Here is a 21,448-nt window from a genome sequence, read left to right on the forward strand (position 1 = left end):
CACACACCTAAGTAGAATACACAGCTGCATCTACTTGAAGAAATTCTATTATTGTTTCTGCCTGCCACACCCGCTCCCCTTTCTGTGACTGCTAGAGGAAAATTGCCAGTTTCTTTGGCCTTCAAAATATTCTTCCTAACAATATATACTGGACAAAATTTCCTTGCTGTAAGTTTCTCAAGTCTTCCTTTCAAACATTCAAATGTTTACAAGAAGGTTTAGTTCCAAATGATTATGTGCTGAGGGACTTACTTGAAGAAGTAACACATTTATTTTGATCCAATTTGAGTCTGTTCATTTCAGTTATCGACTTGCATCTGAACCCATTAGGTATATTAAACCTTTGTTCTGAACCTAAAGGCTATTCAGCTGTCTACATGGGATAAGTTAGCAGTCTTGGCCCAGTTCCTAGTGGACACAGACACACAATGTAGATACAATCAAAACTGACAACATTGTTTCAAGTCTCAGCAGAGATTCCAAGAATTTAATATATATGGAGACAATTGGTCTCATCTGTATGCCACAGTCCAGGAACATTGACAGTGACAATGTGAGAAACCTTACAATGCACCTGTTCATGTTGTACTTGCACTGCATTTGAGAGACTACTTTCTCCAAAGTATGTTACATCTGGTACTTTCCACAGTATTACATTCAGTTTAACAGAGTTTACTTAACTTAATAAGCCAGTGTTCACTAATTTAAGATGTAGCACAATAAAATGTACAGATAAAGTCAATTCTAATATTTATCATAGCAATTTTAATGATACAATAAAAAGCTACTGAAGCTTTCATATTTTTATTTTATTGGGGTTTTATATATAGATATAAAACCTGCAAAGCACTTTAAAAGAATATCACTCTTCTTGTGTCATACATAAAACTAGTTTCATACTGTGCTTCTGAAAGTCTAGTGTGCATTTTGTTCTGTTTATTTTACAAATGGCACATTCAACTTTAAAAGTGGGAGCATGAGTTTCTATTGACTGCAATCCATCATTGCATCCAAAACAAGAGGTTTCCTTATGATTAAGTTAAAGTGTGAGTGCATTGTGTAATAAACAGTAGCAGTCTGGTCATTTAATCTCAACTCAGCATACAATAAAATAAACAGTTATGCTTCACAAATTTGAATCCTGTGATATAAACATCAGTTTTCCTTTTTTGTAAAATACCCCAAAAGTTAATTACTGCTTGAAATGAACACTTCCAAACAGGCACCATTGTTTTAACCTTGCTCTGCCCAAGGATTCTGTTTTCTTTTAAGACTAGTCTGACATACAAAACACATTAAGGCACAAGTGGGCAGTACAAACAACAAATGAATACAACTGTCCATGAAACTCACGTTCTCTTCCACAAATACTAAAATATGTACCGATTAAGATAAATTTCTTTTTAAAAATGAAATACACCATTTTGTTATGAAACTCCTATACAAAATTTTAAAATTTACACCATCTGAGCTGCCAAAGAGTAAAAATGTATTCATTTTCCACATAAAACTATATTTCTCACCAGCATATCTAGCAACTGGGAAGAAGATACCCCAGCACTTAGGAAAAATCATATTTCCCCACATGTAAGACAAAAATATGGCACTACCTATACAGTAGTGTACTCTATTTATTAAAAACAAACTAAACTATTAAAAGTACAATATTGATTTGGAGATTATTGGTTCAATGCCTGGCTGAGATAAGGCACTTTCTTCCAGTGATCAGCACCTTCCACATACAAGGAGATGATGAATCAGGTTCTGGTTAAAAACAAAGGGGGCTGAATGACATCCCAGAAGACGACAGGAACATTTCAACAGCAGGGGAAGACACAGGAGGTAAAACCTGGAGATGAAACTCTACACAGAAGTGGTCACTCTGTCAATGGCATTATTGACCTCGTTTTTGTTTGAATCCAGTCCTTTAGCAGCATTCATATCATTCCGTAAATTCTCCACTGTCTTTTTCATGTTCTTTAACTCTCCAGGATGTGGAGTGGCTCGCCTTAGAAGTGTTCTCTAAAAACAAACAGTGGAGTAAACGGTTTTGCTTTTGTCTTTTTGAAACACGCACACTTTCAAGGTTTTAGCGTTTAATACCAAATATTAGTTATAACATGATTTTAAAAAATCATAATGTTAATTTCAAGATATGTTAATTTCATAGCTGCTTGTTGATGTAGTCAGTGAAAGAGGTCTTTTTTGAGGATGGGGGGAGAACAGACTCTGGGCACAGAATTTCCCTAACATGACCTGTTAATTTGAAAATCTACATCAACAGACGTTGAAAAACAGTTCCCAATTGTGTGTGTGTGTGGGGGGTCTCCATGAAAGAACTATATGGGATTTTCAAAACTGCCTAAGTGATTTAGGAATTAATTCCATTAACCAAACAAAACAGATGCTTTTGAAAAATCCCACAGCACCTCTCTGTGGTGTCTCTCTATATTGCCAAATAAATGTTTGTGTGATGTTCTACTCTCCTTCCATCACCAAGACATGGATTAGATTATGTTTTGCCAAATAGACACTAGGAACTTGGAGGGAAAGAGAGGGAACATTCCAATAGTTTATTTTCGGTAATTCTGTACTATCTGCTAGAGAAGGATATGCCTTATGTTGGCATATGTGCAAGGAAAGTTGACAAAAGCTAAATGGAAAGATAATTTACTTGCATAATTTGGATAACCAGTGAATTAGCTTTTAATTTTCTTTTTAAAAAATCTATACCGCACTAAGTATAACAGCATGAATGTGTGTGCAGGTGCATATATATGTAATTTTTAAAGGAAGTGTTTTGTGTACTATTTATATTATTACAGTAGCACTAGTGAACTATAAGGGGCATACATTGGAAATTAATGACTAGCTGAATAAAACACTTTTGACTAGATCACAAAAATGAATTCCCCCCCCCCCCATATCAAAAGTGGACTGCTTCAGGGCAGTCTCTAAATCCCCAAGTAATGTCCTGCACTTGAATTTTTAATAGTGTTTCAAAGTGCCTGCTGTTCCCAGTTCATTACAAGTGGATCAATAATAAGAGGTGGAAGTTTTAAGGGTTTAAAGATTCTTATTTCACAACTTTATGTGGTTCAATTATGAAAAGTGACACCTTATTCAAAATGCAGTTCTGCTGTGTGCTGCCCCAGTCACATGCTGCCTTCAGTGACCAAATTTAGTTTTACTACTTTTTACTCCAGTTAGCTCTGTACAAATGACACAACTGAAGGAAAGTAAACTAGATTATATTCCCCCTTGTGCATTCCCAAAAGTTGCTTACTAAATTTCCATCAGCTACACCTGTGGAAACCAATAGGAGGCAATCACAGTTGGCACAGATGTCAGAGGGACTAATCTGATCTGCTAAATCCTTTACTCCTGGTTCTGAGAAGGATGGACCCTAGCTTGTCAGATCCCTAGTTCAGTGTACAGGGCTGGTAGTAAGGAAAAACACATCTGTATACTTGTAAAATGAGCATATCTGATATGCAAAAAATACTGTCTGTTTCAAAGTCACTCTTCAGAATAAAGCCATACTGCTAGCACATCTGGAGTGTTATATCTAAGATGTTCTTGAGTTAGAGTACAGATCTGAAAATCCCCATGTTTGGAGATTTTTTTTAGATTTGTGTTTTGAGGCTCACTTCAAATTAAGCTGAAGGCTAAGACTTCAGCATGCCTCTGAAAATCTGCATGCAAAATTGGTACAATCAGCAAGTTTTGGGGGACATTGAGAGGTCTGTGGAAAATTTGGCTCTAAAAGTCTCAATATTTACATGTAGCTGCTGTTAGTGAAGCAAAGCCATTACAGAAGAAGGCTTTATTTCAAAGACCACCTCAAATTTTTGATTTTCAGGGAGTATGAAATGACCATTTAATGGAGATCTCATAAGTACAGTGACAGATGCTCCCAATAGCCCTTCTTCATTTGGGTGGGAAACAGCATGCACCAATGTGCCACATGCCATCTGATTATGGACACTATGTTGGTATCGATACATATGGTCATGAGATGAAGGAGGGGTAATGAAAGTGGGGGAAAGACAAACATGATGGCGGGGCGGGGGGGGTAGAAAACTCAATGTGGACCCATATCAGAGTGTAATAACTCAAAGTTACTGCCTAAAGGACATAGGGTCCAAGGCTTACACCTTCCACAGAGCAGAAGAAGACCCTACTCCTATCCTGCTTTTGGAAAACTGGAAGGAACCATGCTAAAGAAATAAAGAAAAAAACAGACTAAAATTTTCACAGTAAGAGAGTCTTGTTTTAGCAGAACTGAAAGTTGTATTTGATTTAAGCAGATAAACAATACCAAATTTAAAAAGCCTTTTTAAACCACTATAAAACCAATATTTAACAGCTCTGCTATAAATACAGAAAATCTGCTACTACTGTTTAAAACTTGGAATGTTTAAGGCAAGATGTAGACAGTTCAAACACTTTTTACTCTTTTGCATTTTAGTTACTACATGTGTAATAGCGTATGTTTGAGAAACGTACCATTTCGTTATCCTCTTCATCTTTTTCATCGTCTAAAAAGCGGATTGAACTGATTCTGTTTACTGCACGCTCATTCCAGGTTTCATCTGACATTTCATTTACCAAGCTCTCAAATGCACCGCATCGGGGCAGGTTATCTGTTATAATGGAAACAAACAAAGCTGAACCTTCTCAGGAAAGAACATGTTAACATATATTATGAGGACGTTGGGGTTTAATTAATTTCATTTTGCAGGGTTTGTTTTTAGTAATTTTTAACTTTTATGTAGATGTCCAAAAATTGGGTGGGTTTTGGGGATCTTTGTATATAATATACATTACTAATTACATTACTTGTTACAATGTATCCTACTGTAAGGAGTAATCTCTTGGTAATGTTACCTAGTGCACTTTAACTTCGCATTGTTTCAAACAGCACAACATTAAAATGCACTAGGGAACCTTTAGTGCACACCACCACCTCTATACAGGCCAATTAATGTGCAACATGTTAGTGAATTTTAGACATCACACCCTTGTCTGCATTAGTATTCCATGTAGACAAGCCCTTAAGTACAAGTAACCACTTCTGGCATTTTTCCAGTGTTTATTGAATAAACACCAATTTCATTTTTTTGTATTGGGGGGGTTATCAGCTAAAACTGAAAATTAGAAGCCCTAATTATTACCTACTTATCCCATGCAAAAATTCTACTGACCACTCACTTAGGCAAGCAATTTTATTTTTGACAGAAGAGAAAGATTGCTTGTTAATGGAAGAACTGCCTTCATCACAAAGGAATATATAGTTTTAACCAAACACATACACTCTACAGCTTTGGATTAACAATCTGGCTGACTAAGAAATGAGCCAAAAGGTTTCTAGCTAATCAATAGGCAACAGCACAGCATTTATCAACGGTCTGTTATTGGCTGACATGATGTCATGTTAAACAAGTGGATGAGACAGCGGCTGGTAAGCCAAGAAGCTGGACCCACAACACTTATTTTGTTTATGTAAGGACTGTGGTCTTGGCTGCCACCCAGTTTCCTATCAGTGACCCCCCTTCTCTGATCAGCCTATCTAGGTTCCACTCTTGCCACCCCCAAGTTTTCAAAAATCAGCCAGGCTCTCAAAAATCATAACATGAGATTTTTTTAAAATCATGATTTTTAAGCCAAACAAATAAGATCTTGGTGCTTTATTTGCCTTCTGGTTTTTGATATTTTAGAATTCACATTTTCAATCTTTGTCTCTGCAACTATGGGCACTAAAGGGGTTGAGGTTTTTTTGTTTTTGTTTTTAAATTAAATAGATTCTCATGAAATCCACCTGACTCTTGGCATTGGCCTTTAAGACAAACATCAAATATAGAGAATCACAATAAAATGGTGAGAACTGACAACACTGAGCTTCTCGTGTGTCCCCAATCACCACAGTATCTGAGTACCAATAAACAGCTGGTACCTTTGTGGGCATATCTGAACCTTCAGATATTGGGTTATCACAAAAGTGGCAACCCAGCAACCAATACAAAGGATTCTAAAGACTCAACTGAGCCCTTAAGGAACTAGCTACACATGAGGGAACAAAGCGAAAGAGAGTTCGTAATTTAACTGACCCCACCAATCCCTCACCTATTCTTTTAAAACTGCAATACAAAGTTACTGCACATTATTTACATTTGAGAGAAAGCCTGTTGCCCCCTTTTTGACAGGAAGGTGACATTCTAGGGATGATAATGCCTATTTTTTTTTACAACATCTGCAATTAACTCACCTTGATCTTTCGAGTCAAGACTCAGAGCTTTTCAACCTTCAGCCTTCCAACTCTGTTCCATAGCCACATACACAAGTTTGAAAAACAGATATCTACTTTGTACACATGGGCTCCACTACTGAGCTCTCATGGATTTTAGGGGTAACAAGATTATTATGCTTACTTACTTTGTATTTTAATTAAATAAATTCATGCTTATATAACTGATGTAGAGGGGAGGGTAAGTCAATTTACTTACCAACTTACCCACTAGAGTTAAAATCTTTTGAGACAGTGAATAGTGAAAGGCAGAAGAGAAGTTCTTTAATGGTGAACAACTAAAATGTTATCTGTTACCAATGATTAACGGATTTTTTTTTTTTTAACAAAAATGATAAACTAAAGCTTTTTGCACAATGCTGTGGGAGAAAGATGTGAGACAGTAGATTTTTAAGATGACAGTTCTGCTGTATGTAGAAATGTTTTTCAAAGTATACCATACCTTGGCAACTGGGCTCAGAAGGCATTTGAGGAAGTAACACACATGTTAAAATTTTCTCTCCTGTTTCAGGATCTGTGTCAGTCTGGAACATCAGCAAAGGTTGGGACTGGTTATCAGACAACCACAAAGCCTTCAGCTTTAAGGAAGTCAGCGACAGAGGAAGATGTATCAGCCTAATTTAAAAAGAAATGGAAAGTCTGAAATTTCAGGCCAGTTTCTAAGAGACTTAATAAATCAACCTGCCCAACTAGGCGGTGAACCAGTTGCACACGTGCATATGATTTGATTTCAAGTAAAAAGAGAGATGACTCAACGAACTGGCTAACCATCTCATTTTATACCCGGTACCCCGGCCTGTTCTACTTAGCGTTTTCTCTTTATGCTTAGATGTAATTTGGAGCAGGGAATGTCTTTTCATTGTGTGTGTGTGTGTGTGTGTGTGTGTGTGTGTGTGTGTACAGTGCTGACCACAATGGGGCTCTACTTTGGGCCTTTATTTGTGCAACAATAAAATTAACAAATAAATGAACCCAAAACACCACTGCATGACATGAGATCAGTAAGCCAAGCTTTTATGCAGATAAAAAAGTAACATTTATACGATTAACTTGATTGTCAAACTCCCCATTCAGAAGGATCAGCTGGCATTAATGCATCAATTCACCAGACTTCACTTGAAGCCAAGATCTCTTTGTTTTAATTTAAAGTCAGAAGTACATGAAGTGAAAAAGTTAGGAGACTTTTCTGTTTCTGGCTGAAGAAAACCTGAAAGTCATGATTGAAATCCTATATTTTTATGTGTATTTGTCACAAAGGTAGCTTTGACACACATACGTGTGCTCAGTATTGGCAGGGTTTGGAACTACATTTGGCCAGAGGGCAGGAACATATTGCCAATTTCAAAGTATTGGGACTAGTGAAATTGGAGTGTAAGCTTTTTTTGTTGCTTCATTCTAAGACATCTAATCTACATGTCTTGACTGAGTATGAAGCAAAACCATTACAGCAACAGGACACTATAAAAATCTCTCACCTGTTTCCAGCTACATCCAGGACATGCAGTTCAGTGGCTTGTGAAATCTCAGAGGGAATTCGAGATAATCTGTTGTCACGCATAGAAAAGACATTAAGACTGCAGCACCCCCCAATCTATATTAAAAAGAGAGGAAAACTATTTTTGTTGCAGAACCATATTGTAAGAAAGGCATGTCGCATAGATCGCACAAGATGTCACAGCACATTCAAATTATAATGGTTTCAAGTCACAGACTGCAAATTAATGAGACAATATTAATGAGATAAGAAGAGATCTCTAGCCAGTCTCTTTTAGTACTTTCATGAACAATAAGCTTGTAAAACTATAAATTTCATTATTCAGAACCAAAGAGGTCAAGATTCAGCCTCACCTGTTCCTGCCTTCAGCCTCACGACCAATTAGCTGCACAGGTCACCTGTATGCTTCTCCCAGCAAGTGTTAGTTTTTACCCCTCAACCTTTTCTAACCTTATATTTCAATGTTAACATTCTTGGATTGTTTTTGTACCTCATCAAGCACAACAGAGCTCTGGGCAATATAAAATGTTAAATAAACCAGCCAGCTCTTAACATTTGTTGAGATTGCGGTCACTAGAGTCAGCAACTAGCAACAGTCTGAGAAAAAGTAACATCTTACAAATGTCTTTGGTATAGCTCAAACATGGGGCACCATTGTTTTATTAGATGTGTCCAAAACTCAACCCCTCTTTCCCATACAAGCTGCCCAATCTACTCTAATATCCTCTGCCTCCAGCCTTTTTCCAGATGTGATCATCTTCCTCCCTCCACCCTGCTAACTAAGCTAACCTCAATCCACAGCATTCCACATGGGTAATGTATTCTCTGTTCATCACAGACAAGTTTCTACACCCTGACTTCAATGCAAAATACATTTTCACATAAAATGCATAGTTAAAAATAGCATTAAATTGGTAAAATCCAGCTTCAGTGACCTTTGCTCTGGATGGCAACTACTGATAACAAGAGTACTGAGGTTACTGAATTCACCCAGCAGAAAGCTTCTTCATGCAACTGACTGGTTGTTTTCCTTCAGATGAGAACCTTACTTACCTCAGGGTTGCTAATCTTATATATGTTCACAAAGCAGTATTGCTAATTTCGCATCCTTTTAAAAAATGAACAAAAATCCCTCTTAAAGTAGATTTCTTTCCCCTTAATCCGTGTATTCGACCAAAATATCAGAAGCCTTTTGAAACTTTCAGATCAAGTTGATTTAAAACCTGACTGCATTAGTAAAAGCAAAAGCAATTGATGTGGATCCTAGTCTAAAAAGTAAGACTCCTTTTACACACACACACACACACACACACACACACAATTTAAGCAGTTTAATAATATTTTATTATTTAATTATTGTTCTCTCTCTCAAGCTAACAACATATAATTTATATTATACAGGATGCCTCCCCTTTCTCTTCAATATGAAGTGTTTTCTGTAGTCAGCACCACCAACAACCCCACTCTCTTGCTAAAAGAGTAGGCTCCTTTGTAAGCAATACGGTTCTTGCATTACAAACAACATTCAAAGCTCTTAAGTAATTTGAGGATCCGCAATCAAAGATTTTGTGTTAGTACCAACTAGCTATTAGAGCAAGTTCTACCTTGGCCAAAGCTAGACAATAATAAAAAGAGACATCTAAAATTTAGTTGTGTGTTAAATCTTCCCATCCAAAATAATATGTTTTGATAATATGCATTTAACCCACTATTCCCTTTCTTCTTGATAAACAAAAGGGTTTAACATATTGGATTAAAAAAACCTATCCAAAACAAACATCCTCTGCCTTCATCTACCTTTACATATATTTTCATGGAAGAATGCAGTATTTAACTATACTAGAAATTGGCATTGAAAGCATAGGCAAAAGTTTTAAAATTACAATTCTTCTGCTAATTACTTTATTTCACCACCTCTTGGCAGCATCAAGTGACCACTCACTCAAATTCTTAATTAAGTTGTCTTGACAAATTCACAGCATATGAGGTGCCATCTAGAAAAAAAACAAATCTATTCAGTGTCTAATTGGTGCGTCTAATATGAGGAGCTGTGAGGACAACAGCTACAGTTAGTGAATGTTAGATGAGCTGGCAAGTGATGACTCACCATACACAAAGTGTTTGTTTTTCTATGAATGAAGTTTGAGTAATTCAATCTTGGGAGCATGAGGATCTGAACAATTTTGCCAGACAAACAGAAAAAGCCATGCAGCCCTGTTGGGATACCCTAGTAAGCTGGAAATGTCTATACTGTGACAATGAAAAATGTGCAGTGGAGCCAGCTGGTTTGAGTCATCATGCATTTAAAGCAGTTAAATGAGAGGTAATAGAGCAACTGTGGACTGAATAATATTTAAAAGGTTACAAATTTACCTGACTCAATTTTCCAAGCAGCTAACAATTAAGAAAACACAAGAGACATTCATTTGATTTATTCTTCATCATCTATACTGGATGGACTGCACTATGCTAAAAATGGAGACAAAACATAAATCCCATCTCCCCTAAAGACTGCCAAAATTCACGTGGTTGCTGCTGCCTTCAATTACTTTATCATGAGCTATTCATCAGAACATAGTCTAATAAAAGTTTTAACTCAAGTCCAGACCATTTGTATTTCAAAAGAAAAAATTACACAGACAAAATACTGGAAGCTGTTTATGAAACTATGTTCTTCCGTGGGGGAGACAGCATATATTGAGCAATTAATGTTAGGAGAAGACTGTATGACAGGATAAATGGGTCATTTGGAAGATAAGTATTTGCTACTATGTCAAGAAAAGAATGCATCCACCCAGCATTGTAGGAAGACTCCAGGACCAAAACACAAAAGCCGTGGAAGTAGACTGCATGTACTAAATAGCATATTGAAAGAAAAATAATGTCACTGTGCCCACTATGAAGTAATGCAATACCAGAACACTGTACTTTACTTGGCTGCCCGTCGTTAATTGACAAAGAGCCAGGGACTCAGGCCATGCCTTTGTTGGTTTGGCAACATCTATTATGTACAATTTCAAACACATATTCAAACCATTACATATACGCTAAATATATAACAGTTTGGACCTCATTCCACAAAGCGTTTAAGCACATACTTAACTTTAAATATGGACTTCATTGATTTTAATGGGACTACTCATCTGAGGAAAGTGCACACTTCAGTGCTCTGTTGAATTGGGGCCACTTAAAGCGAGGACATTTTTTTTAAAACTGTCTTTACTAAACTATACACCATGGAAAATACGGATACATAACCAATTTTAAAGTATATCCTACACACAACTAAACATAACATAAGAAAATATATATTAGTACTATAAAAACAAGTTTCTAGGTCAACAGACTTGCATAACAGCCATGTTATATCGCTTGTCTGTTTCCTTTTAAAAATAAAAAAAAAATTAAAGACAAAAAACAAATAAAATCAACCCAGCTGGAAAGATGGCAATTTATAAGGTTGAATTACATATGTTTAAAATAAGATACCAGACCCTTAAGATTGATAGTTCTGCAGCCTACATCTGATAAGAAAATTAAGTGTTTAGGATTAAGAAAAAATTACATACACGCTCGTTATGTACATTAAAATGCAAGTGTTCCAGAAAATACACTGCATTGGATAACATGGAAACTCTTCACTTGGCTTTTTTGGTTTTCCTAAATCTGACTGGTCTTCCAGCAGTAACTGCTCTTCCCTTATCCCACTGTGGATGACCTTTAAACCTCAGCCATGGGCGATTCTTTCTACTTCCATGGTTTCAGCTCTCATCTCTATGCTGATAATTCATCTCGGCCCACCACTGATCTTTCCATGTCTGCTCAACTGCACGTTGCCATTTCTCTCCAACATCTTCTACCAGATATGTCACCATTAATTAAAAGCTTAACATGATTAAAGCAGAGCTCTATCTTTTCCCACAAAATTCTCCCACTCTTCCTCCTTTCCCAGTCAGTCAACCACCATCCTTCATCTCACAACTTGGGGATCATCTGCAACTTTTATCTCATTCTCAACATATGTCCATGTTTTGCCGTGTCTTCCTCCACAAGAATGTTCTCTCACTCATGCCCTGATCATTTCCAGTCTTGATTCTTGCAGCCTCTCGCTTACTTGACAACCATTTCACCCACTACCAATATACAGCCACACCACTTCCTCTTGACTTTTCATGTCTCCAGTGGCTCTCCCCTTCCCTATTGCATCATGGACTCTGATTTTATCCTTTAAGGCCCTGCATCACTCACTTTTCCTTATTCATTTACTTAATCTTTTTTGTGCTACTCCTCTGCAAATTTTGCAAACCTCAAGGCTCCATTTGTCTGCTTCTTTTCCTCCCCACTCCTCCCCTGCAACTTGGAATGCCCTTCTTGAACTGGTCTGCAAAGCCATTACCCTCTCCTCATTTATATCCATCCTGGAGGCTCACTTCTTTTCTTATGAACAATACAGCAGGAGTAAATTATAATCATATCAGTTGGGACAATTTAAAAAGAGATGGAACTAACATGACATAACTCTTACTACCTTTGTCACTTTGCTTGAAGTGTACAGGCAAGTCTCATCTTATACGCATTTAACATACGCGAATTCAGCTTTGCGCGGTCGACAAAAACAAAAACAAACAAAAAAGAAAAATAATTTAAATACTGTCCCTGTAGTGCGGGTGATTCCGCCCGCCATTACACTCAATGTAATTTTGACTATACGCGATTTTCGCTTTACGCGCTGACAGCGGAACGTAACCCCAGCGTAAGATGAGACTCGCCTTTATTGCCTCTAACAGCTGGTCTACGCTGGGGGGGGAGGGGAAATCAATGTAAGATACGCACCTTCAGCTACGTGAATAGCGTAGCTGAAGTCGAAATATCTTAGATCCATTTACCTTGGGTCCTCACGGAGCGGGATCGACGGACGTGGCTCTCGTCGACTCTACTACTGCCGCTCGCTCTGGTGGAGTTCCGGAGTCGATGGGGAGCGTGTTCGGGGATCGATATATCACGTCTTAACGAGAAGCAATATATCGATCCCCGATAAATCGATCGCTACCCGCTGATATGGCGGATAGTCTGGACGTACCCTAAGTGACTGTAAACTCTTTGAGGTGGTGCTGCAGTATCTACTGAATTTTTTAAAGGAACCAAGGAAATCTGGTAGCTGCTTGAACCACTAACCAAATGGAGACAATCCTATTGTACTTCAAGATTTAAAATAGTTCATCAGTATAAGAAAACTATAATTTAACTGTTAATGTTATCACATCTTTTATTGATTACTCATTATATTAAGTATAGAGTATTGGTTACTTGTCTGTTATGTTTTTCCCCTAATGTGTTCCATGTATTTGTATTACTCTCAAAAACTGTTTTTCCTCATTTAAAAAAAACATTTTGAACATCACAAAAATATTATTTTAGTACAAAGGTCACAGCTATATTTAGATATTCATAACATTTCAAATTTTTACACACATCTATTTAGAGTGACACAACCAGAAATTTGACTTAAACGCAAGAAGTAAGTCAGGGTTTGTCTTGAACCCCAGCCCAAGCACAAGAGTCCCTCTGATAAACAAGAACACACATTTAAGGTTCAAGAAGTTTCCTGATTAACATTAATAGAGCTGTGACTGAAGGTCTCAGTGGATTATGAAAAACCTCAATACGTGAAAGAGGCTCATCTGCTTCAATAGCTCTACATTCCTGCTGCACAGTGTGGTGAGGAAAAAAATCGATGGAGAAAACTATGGCAGAGAAGTGTTTCAAAGCAGCTTTCCCCCCCATCCTTCCATTCTGACACTTTATTTCCCCCTCTCCCCTCAAGGGATCCATGTGGGAAGAAATGGACAGGGCAAGGGTGGGAGAACGCGTATGAAGCAGTTGGTTTCCCTGCCCCAAGACTGAAGATATAATGCAGGAATTCTGTTAATACTGACTCAACGGTATCATCACCTGCTGCATGCTGAGACTCTCCTCCTGAGAGACAGTACACCAGGGGCAGACATCTAAGGGCAGCATGGCCTTTAGTGCTGCCATGGCTGGGAAAGGGTAGTGGGCTGAAGAACAGTGCAAGAGGAAAAGGCGGGCTTCCTCTACATGACTTGACTCCAACTGCAAATTCTGACATGGTGCTGCCCTGGTCTCAGCTGCCCCAAATTCGGTTTACCTCTTGCCAGTCTCATGAATTCCAGGTGGCTGTGGTTGAAGGGTTAAACCCTACAATTCCAGTTTACGAAATAAAGGAACTATTGAAACTGAATGATGTAAAACTAAAGGCCTTAAAGTAAACACACAACTGCTACCCAAACAAATCCACAGATTCACACCAGAGGTTTTACTTGTTTAGTTATTATTATAGTTGTCTGGAAAATAGGAATCCCTTCCCACAAAAAAAATTCATGTTTTTGGAACAAATTTTAATCCCAAACTGGAGTGGAAAAGTCAAAACGGATAAATATTTCAAGGGAAGGGATTTAAAAAAAACACGCTATTTTGGGAGACTGAACAGGATTTTCCAGCTTCCCAGTGAAACGGACATGAGCCTTCCAGCCTGGCTGCCTGAGATTCCAGCACACTCAGCCTCCCGCTTCCCCTCACCGCTGTAGGAGCCAGAGAGCCCAATGCTCAGCTTCTCCAGCAGCTGGATGGCTGGGGGAAGGCAGAAAGAGAAACTGACAAGAGCCTTCAAAGTGGGCAACAGGTAAACTATCATTTTGATTTCTCCCCTCAAGGGAAAACTGAAGTTTTCCCAGGAAAAATATTGATTTTGTAAAATGGGTATTTTCAGTCAGTCAGACAGACAATCATTCCAACAAATTTTTTTTTGTCCAGCTCTACTTACTATGCAAGGTAGTTCTCGGTATCAGATTCTGCAGATGATGCAGGCTCATTAATGAGCACATAATTACACAATTTAGGATACTTTAAAGTATCCTAAACAGGTGGTTCAGCACACTAGTTTCACTCATGTTCTAACCGCAGGATGGGATTTAGGGTTAGAGGGAGTCACCGGGCAGGTCTTTCAAGTTTAAAGGAATAAACCATTTGTGATAATGAACAAGTTTAAACACATTCAGCTCTTCCTCAAGTCAGAGTTTTGCCACTAGCTTCAATGAGAGCAGAATCATCTTCAAAATACAGATATTGAATACATGACTTGTCAAGTGACTTGAGTATCTGGCAGCCGTTCAATCGTTAACATTTTCACATTCTGAACTGTCATCAGGTTCAGAAGAACCTTTGAACCAGAAAACATCTAAGGAATTATTATGCTAAAGGTTCAGAATAATCTTGAACCATACCATAATTATGTAATAAGGTGTCAATGTCACCTTACTACAGTAGGGAAACACTGGTTTTACAAGTGTGTATAGATATAAGTACATAAATACTTGTTTGACAGGTTTACCCAAACCCCGTGCCTAAAATAAAGTTTAAAAAACTACAATTCATAGTTCTGCCAGAGCAATATATTTCATTAGAACAAATACAATTTCTGACATCACAGGTGTAAGTTATCTCTCTGCTTCAGGAAGAAATTCTAGGGGGCTGGGAAGGGAAGGGGAAGAACACGTGTGTTTAGCAGTTCACATTTGACTATTGACATTTAGAGGTCAGAGACCACCATCTTCCCAATGCCATCCTGACAGCCATCTTGAGTTCAATACACAGAGGGAACAAGTCACCAATGGCAGTTTTTGAAGTGAACATTCAGACCTCCTTGCTTAACTTCTGTATCAAAATCAGCTTGAGATGAGAATAAATGGGAAAGTGGTAATGAATACAGTACAATCTCACTACTAAGTAGTCACAAGCAGGATACTTCCCTCCTCTTACCAACATGAGTGAATGAAAATGTCTTCAATATTTGTAACAACATTGTTTTATTCAGCAGGGAAGTGGACACTGAATCTTCCAGCAAAAGACCAAGTGAATCTCCTCCATGATGAGATTCATCATTGGAGTAGCAATCAACTTTATCAGTATCCCTGAAGCCACTCCTGAGCCTGGGTTGTTTGCATGGCCGCATACTGCATATGCCATACCACCTACTAGGCGGTTCAGACTCTTTTTCTTTTAGAATTGTAGAACATACGAATCTCCATTCATTCCCTCCTCACCTTCCCCCTCCCCCCCCCACACACACACTTTTACATCATGAATTTGTGCCACAAATAAGAAAAAACACTTACGTTTTGCTTAAAGCTAGTGTTTGTGGTTAAGATGGGTACTACACTAAGGGAACTGAATTGTTTGTTACCCAAGCACATATAGCATGAGCAGCACAGCAAGCTTCTCCACATGACCACACTAGTGTTCCATAAGTCTTTTTGGGGGGGAGCGGAATCCAAAAAGGTATTCACGTTGGTCTGTCTAAGCACAAAGAACTGAGACAGCCACAGATGCTAATTCACAGCAGTTAGGTGGTGGTTTCTGTGACATGTTATTTATGAAAGCAAGTGAAGCAAATGCAGAAGCTACCACATGGATCCAAGAGTGTAGCTTATTTTCCATTTGCTACCATTACCAACTCTGAATTCAAACCACTGACTTTGAGGTGAAAGGTTATAATAGCAATCTGTAACAGAAAGTAACAGACTGCATTTCCTGAAGTTTCAAGGGCTAGCAAAACATGCACGGAGCAAACGCACTTACGCAGCATTAGTGTTCCAGAGCACTTTGCCCTCCCCAATGGCATTTCCCACTATACCCAGGTCTATGTGTGGCTCCCTCATTCCCCCTAGCCAGGTCTAGCATTGTCTCACCCCAATCCAGGGTCTGTGGTCCCCCTTTTTCCAAACACCATCTCTGTTTCTCCTGACTCCACAACCACGTGGCTCAGTTTCCCTCCCACCCCAGGTTCCTGGCTTCCCTCATCACCACTACTCCCATCTTGTGGGTCCCTGATTTGCCCCCCCAACATCAAATTCACTTCCCCTCCCCCACTTACCTCAGGATCCCTGCCTGCCCCCCCAACTTCCCCATCCACTCCAGGTCTCTGCTTCCATCACCACCACAGTCCCACCCTGGCTGTTTCCCAGGCCTCCACTCCAGGTTGTTCTTCACCTCGCCTGGTCCCTATCCCTCCCCTCCCTTCTTCCCCCAATAAACTCTCCCTGTAAAGCTCTTATTTCTGCTAGTTCAGACTACAATCTCCCCCTGCAGCAAGCTTAGCTGTTACCTCTGATATGGGTAGGCAGCAGCAGGGGGCAGCAAAGAGATTGCTCTGCCTGCAGCACCAGGCAATCTGAGCACTCTGATTTTCCTCTGAATCAGGTTTTTCTGATATTTTTTGGTGCAAATTAGACTAACAAAAAACAAAAACAAAAACCAAACAAAAGGGTTCTGCCCATTGATAGCTAGAACATTCCCTGACATTTTTGGAATTGATTAGATGCAGTGTTCCAAAGTTATGTTACAAACGGACATGCATGCCGAGTTGAGTGTAGCATCTTGGTTTGCTTAGCCAATTATCTACAGATAGGGAAACTGAGGCAGAAGGCAGAGTTAAATTACATAGTGGTAGGAGTGTGGGGGGGAATTAACACACTGAATCAGTAGCACAGATGGCATTAGAATCCAGGCCTCTTAACTCTGTCCCATGCTTTAGTGACATCACACTGGCTCTCCCTATTGTACTCCCTGCCTAACCCAGAAATACCAACCTTTCCAGGTTTTACTGATGAACTAGACCAACTTCTCAGACCACCATTACATTTAATCCTAGTCTACCTTTGTTTCGCTTCATACACTGCTTAAGATGAGCAAGAAGCCCCAGTGATCACAGCTATAAAACTAGGGTATCGCTAAGCTGAGTATTACACAAATCACCGCTTTAGGTCTGGCTGTTTAATGACACAGTCAGCCTGTAGAGACTTTCATAAAACAAAGATCCCAAAATTGCAGCACCCCAAATAATTTCTTCTCTCTCATATCCAAAAAAACACCCCACCACCCATGTGCTTTCCAGCCACAACTTTAAAGATCAGGATTTCTTGTGGTATCGTCATTCTACCTGCAGAAAAAAATTACACCTTGGTTCAAGTGCACTGAGTTATAACCAGACCTTAAAAACCTGTCTTCAAGTAGTGCTGGGTCTGACATGTACAATCATATATCAGTTTATAAGAAACTATTTAGGTCTTGGACCTTTTGTTCCATTATACCGGCCACTCACTAGAAACCAAACCACCTCTACTTTTGTCAAGGCCTCTGCAATCCAATAGACAGAGCCTTGGTCATAGCCTGTTAGGTAGGAATATTTTCTAGTAATTCACATAGAACAAAAGCTGCTTTCTACTTCCTACAAGTAGCTATAGTCACCATTTTTATTTGTAACAGACTATCTGTAATCATAATGGTTAACTGCACACGACATACCTCTTTGGGCAAAGACATTAATTTGTTTCTGTCGACATTCAAATTGTTCAGCTTCTTTAGTTTTCCAATGCTCTTCGGCAATTTCTGTTTCAATAGAAAGTGGCACATGAACAAGCTTTCTATGATCACAGTGTCAAAACAAAAACTTTACCTCACTTGGAATAGGATCTAGGAGACAGAGCCCTTTTTATAATCAAAAAGTTTACATATAAGGGACTAATTCTATTCATAGTCACAACTGTGCAACTCCACTGATTTCAGTGGAGTTCCAGGGTTGTAACTGAGGGCAGAACTGGCCCGTTGTTTGCTTCAGCTTCTAACTAAACTGCACTCCTCATGTTAGCTTTGTATTAAAATGACCATATACACAAGGTAGAAGATACATTATTTAAGTGTCCTTTTGAAGGCAGTTTTGAAGAAGCGGAAAAACAAATAAGTTCCCACTGTAACTAAGGGCTTATTTACACCATGCAGCTTTTAGCGACAAGGCTGTGTCGACGCAGCCTTGTCGCTAAAAGTCAGCACGTTTAAATGCTCTCTGTCGGCACTTTTGCCAATAAAATACTTCTAGCCCCATGAGCGGCTTTAGCTTTGTCGGGAGGAGAGCGCTCCTGCTGACAAACCCGCGTTGACACTGCCACTTGCGTTGGCAAAACTTTTGTCTCTCGTGGGGCGGGGGTGGGAGCTTTTTTAAGTACCCGTGAAAGACAAAAGTTTTGTCGACAACTTCACAGTGTAGACATACCCTAAACCTCAGATTTTATTTTCATTCAATAAGTGTAGCATTAAATGACTGGCTGAAACAATTGATTAACACAGCAGGGAGTAACACAAAGAGCAACCACATAGCAGTGGGGCCTGCAATTTGACTCCACTATTACTTATCAAGATATGCCCAGCAGTAGTTGGCATCAAAGGGGAGCTTTGTCTACACAGGGAGCTATTCCCAATTTAAATTCATGTGTGGATGCTCTATTCTGAAATAAGAGCATCAACATACCAAATTAAATCAGGAACAGTTAATTCATTTTAAATTCATACTTTATCTTATTCCAATGGAATGTTCATGTGTAGACAAAGCCAAAGTAAAAGCTTCCTACACAATAGGCTCTCCAATTCTCTTATTAATCATGAAAGACTTTAAAATGAACATGTAAGTGAATAAATCTTCCCTTCATGTCAAGTCAGAACCTTCAGTGGTTAGAGGTAAAAGACTGGGGAATCTGTTTAGCTAGATACAGTATAAATTCTGGCTGCCACTTTCAGATATCATCTACTTCCCCTATCTGAGACTCAGTATGAATTCTCATTTGGGACACTGTGGCACGGACAAAGATATTAGGTTATTTCTTGTATTTATACAGGCTCCAGTGCCATCTCCTTCTGGATTACAAGTGCTCAGTTGAGTTTGTTGGGGCAAAACCAAAATTTCCTCCTCCTATCCTACACACAGCAGATAAACAATTCTTGTTATTATCTAAAAGAATACTGATCATTTCACCTATCCAAAAAGTTGCAGGCAGGGAAGCAAGCCCCTATTACTAAACTACTCAAGTTATTCCTTGCAGTTCAATAAACTCTGCTAACTCAAGTAAAAGATGTATATAATAGGGTTGTTAAGCGATTAAAAAAATTAATCTCGATTAATCACACTGTTAAACAATAATAGAATACCCTTTATTTAAATATTTTTGGATGTTTTCTACGTTTTCAAATATATTGATTTCAATTACAACACAGAATACAAAGTGTACAGTGCTCACTTTATATTTATTTTTGATTACATGTATTTGCACTGTAAAAAACAAAAGAAATAGTATTTTTCAATTCACCTCATACAAGTACTGTAGTGCAATCTCTTTATCATGAAAGTTAAACTTACAAATGTAGAATTATGTACAAAAAAAACTGCATTAAAAAATAAAACAATGTAAAATTTTAGACCCTGCAAATCCACTCAGTCCTACTTCTTGGTCAGCCAATCGCTAAGACAAACAAGTTTGTTTACATTTGCAGGCGATAATGCTGCCTGCATCTTGTTTACAATGTCACCTGAAAGTGAGAACGGGTGTTCGCATAGCACTGTTGTAGCCGGCGTCGCAAGATATTTACATGCCAGATGCGCTAAAGATTCATATGTCCCTTCATGCTGCAACCACCATTCCAGAGGACACGCGTCCATGCTGATGACTGATTCTGCTCGATAACAATCCAAAGCATGTTCATTTTCATCATCTGAGTCAGATGCCACCACCAGAAGGTTGATTTTCTTTTTTGGTGGTTCAGATTCTATAGTTTCTGTATTGGAGTGTTGCTCTTTTAAGACTTCTGAAAGCATGCTCCGCACCTTGTCCCTCTCAGATTTTGAAAGGCACTTCAGATTCTTAAACCTTGGGTCGAGTGCTGTTGCTATCTTTAGAAATCTCACATTGGTACCTTCTTTGCGTTCTGTGAAATCTGCAGTGAAAGTGTTCTTAAAATGAACAACAACATGTGCTGGGTCATCATCCGAGACTGCTGTAACATGAAATATATGGCAGAATGCAGGTAAAACAGGGCAGGGGACATACAATTCTCCCCCAAGGAGTTCAGTCACCAATTTAATTAATGCATTATTTTTTTAACGAGCGTGATCAGCACGGAAGCATGTCCTCTGGACCGGTGGTCGAAGCATGAAGGGGCACACGAATGTTTAGCATATCTGGCACGTAAATACCTTGTAATGCCGGCTACTAAAGTGTCATGCAACTGCCTGTTCTCACTTTCTGGTGACACAGTAAAAAAAGAAGAGGACAGCATTATCTCCTGTAAATGTAAAAAAAAAAAAAAACTTGTTTGTCTCAGCAATTGGCTGACCAAGAAGAAGGACTGAGTGGACTTGCAGGGTCTAAAATTTTACATTGTTTTGTTTTTGAGTGCAGTTATGTAACAAAAAAAAATTCTACATTTGTAAATTGCACTTTCACTATAAAGAGATTGCACTGCAGTACTTGTATGAGATGAATTGAAAAATATTATTTCTTTTGTTTATCATTTTTACAGTGCAAATATTTGTAATAAAAAATAATATACACTTTGATTTCAGTACAACACAGAATACAATATATATTAAAATGTAGAAAAACATCCAAAATAATTAATAAATTTCAATTGGTGTTCTATTGTTTAACAGTGTGATTAAAACTGCGATTAATCTCGATTAATTTTGCAATTAATTTTTTTTTGAGTTAATCATGTGAGTTAACTGTGATTAATTGACAGCCCTA

General features: G+C 38.5%; 1 protein-coding gene across 1 annotated transcript in view; it reads right to left on the minus strand.

Annotated features, from left to right (window-relative positions):
- Window positions 1–472: 472 nt before the first annotated feature.
- Window positions 473–21,448, minus strand: part of LRRC1 (leucine rich repeat containing 1) — a 112,607-nt gene continuing 91,631 nt past the window's right edge. Inside the window, exons 10-14 of the mRNA XM_024220823.1 lie at window positions 18,183–18,266; window positions 7,783–7,898; window positions 6,750–6,922; window positions 4,510–4,646; window positions 473–2,022 (exon numbers count right to left, since the gene is read on the minus strand). Of these exons, the coding sequence (XP_024076591.1) occupies window positions 1,864–2,022; window positions 4,510–4,646; window positions 6,750–6,922; window positions 7,783–7,898; window positions 18,183–18,266 (669 nt within the window). The 3' untranslated portion in view covers window positions 473–1,863. The remainder of the gene's footprint in view (window positions 2,023–4,509; window positions 4,647–6,749; window positions 6,923–7,782; window positions 7,899–18,182; window positions 18,267–21,448) is intronic.

Source organism: Terrapene carolina, unplaced genomic scaffold (assembly GCF_002925995.2).
Source record: "Terrapene carolina triunguis isolate 2854851 unplaced genomic scaffold, T_m_triunguis-2.0 Scaffold42, whole genome shotgun sequence".
Taxonomy (NCBI): domain Eukaryota; kingdom Metazoa; phylum Chordata; order Testudines; family Emydidae; genus Terrapene; species Terrapene triunguis.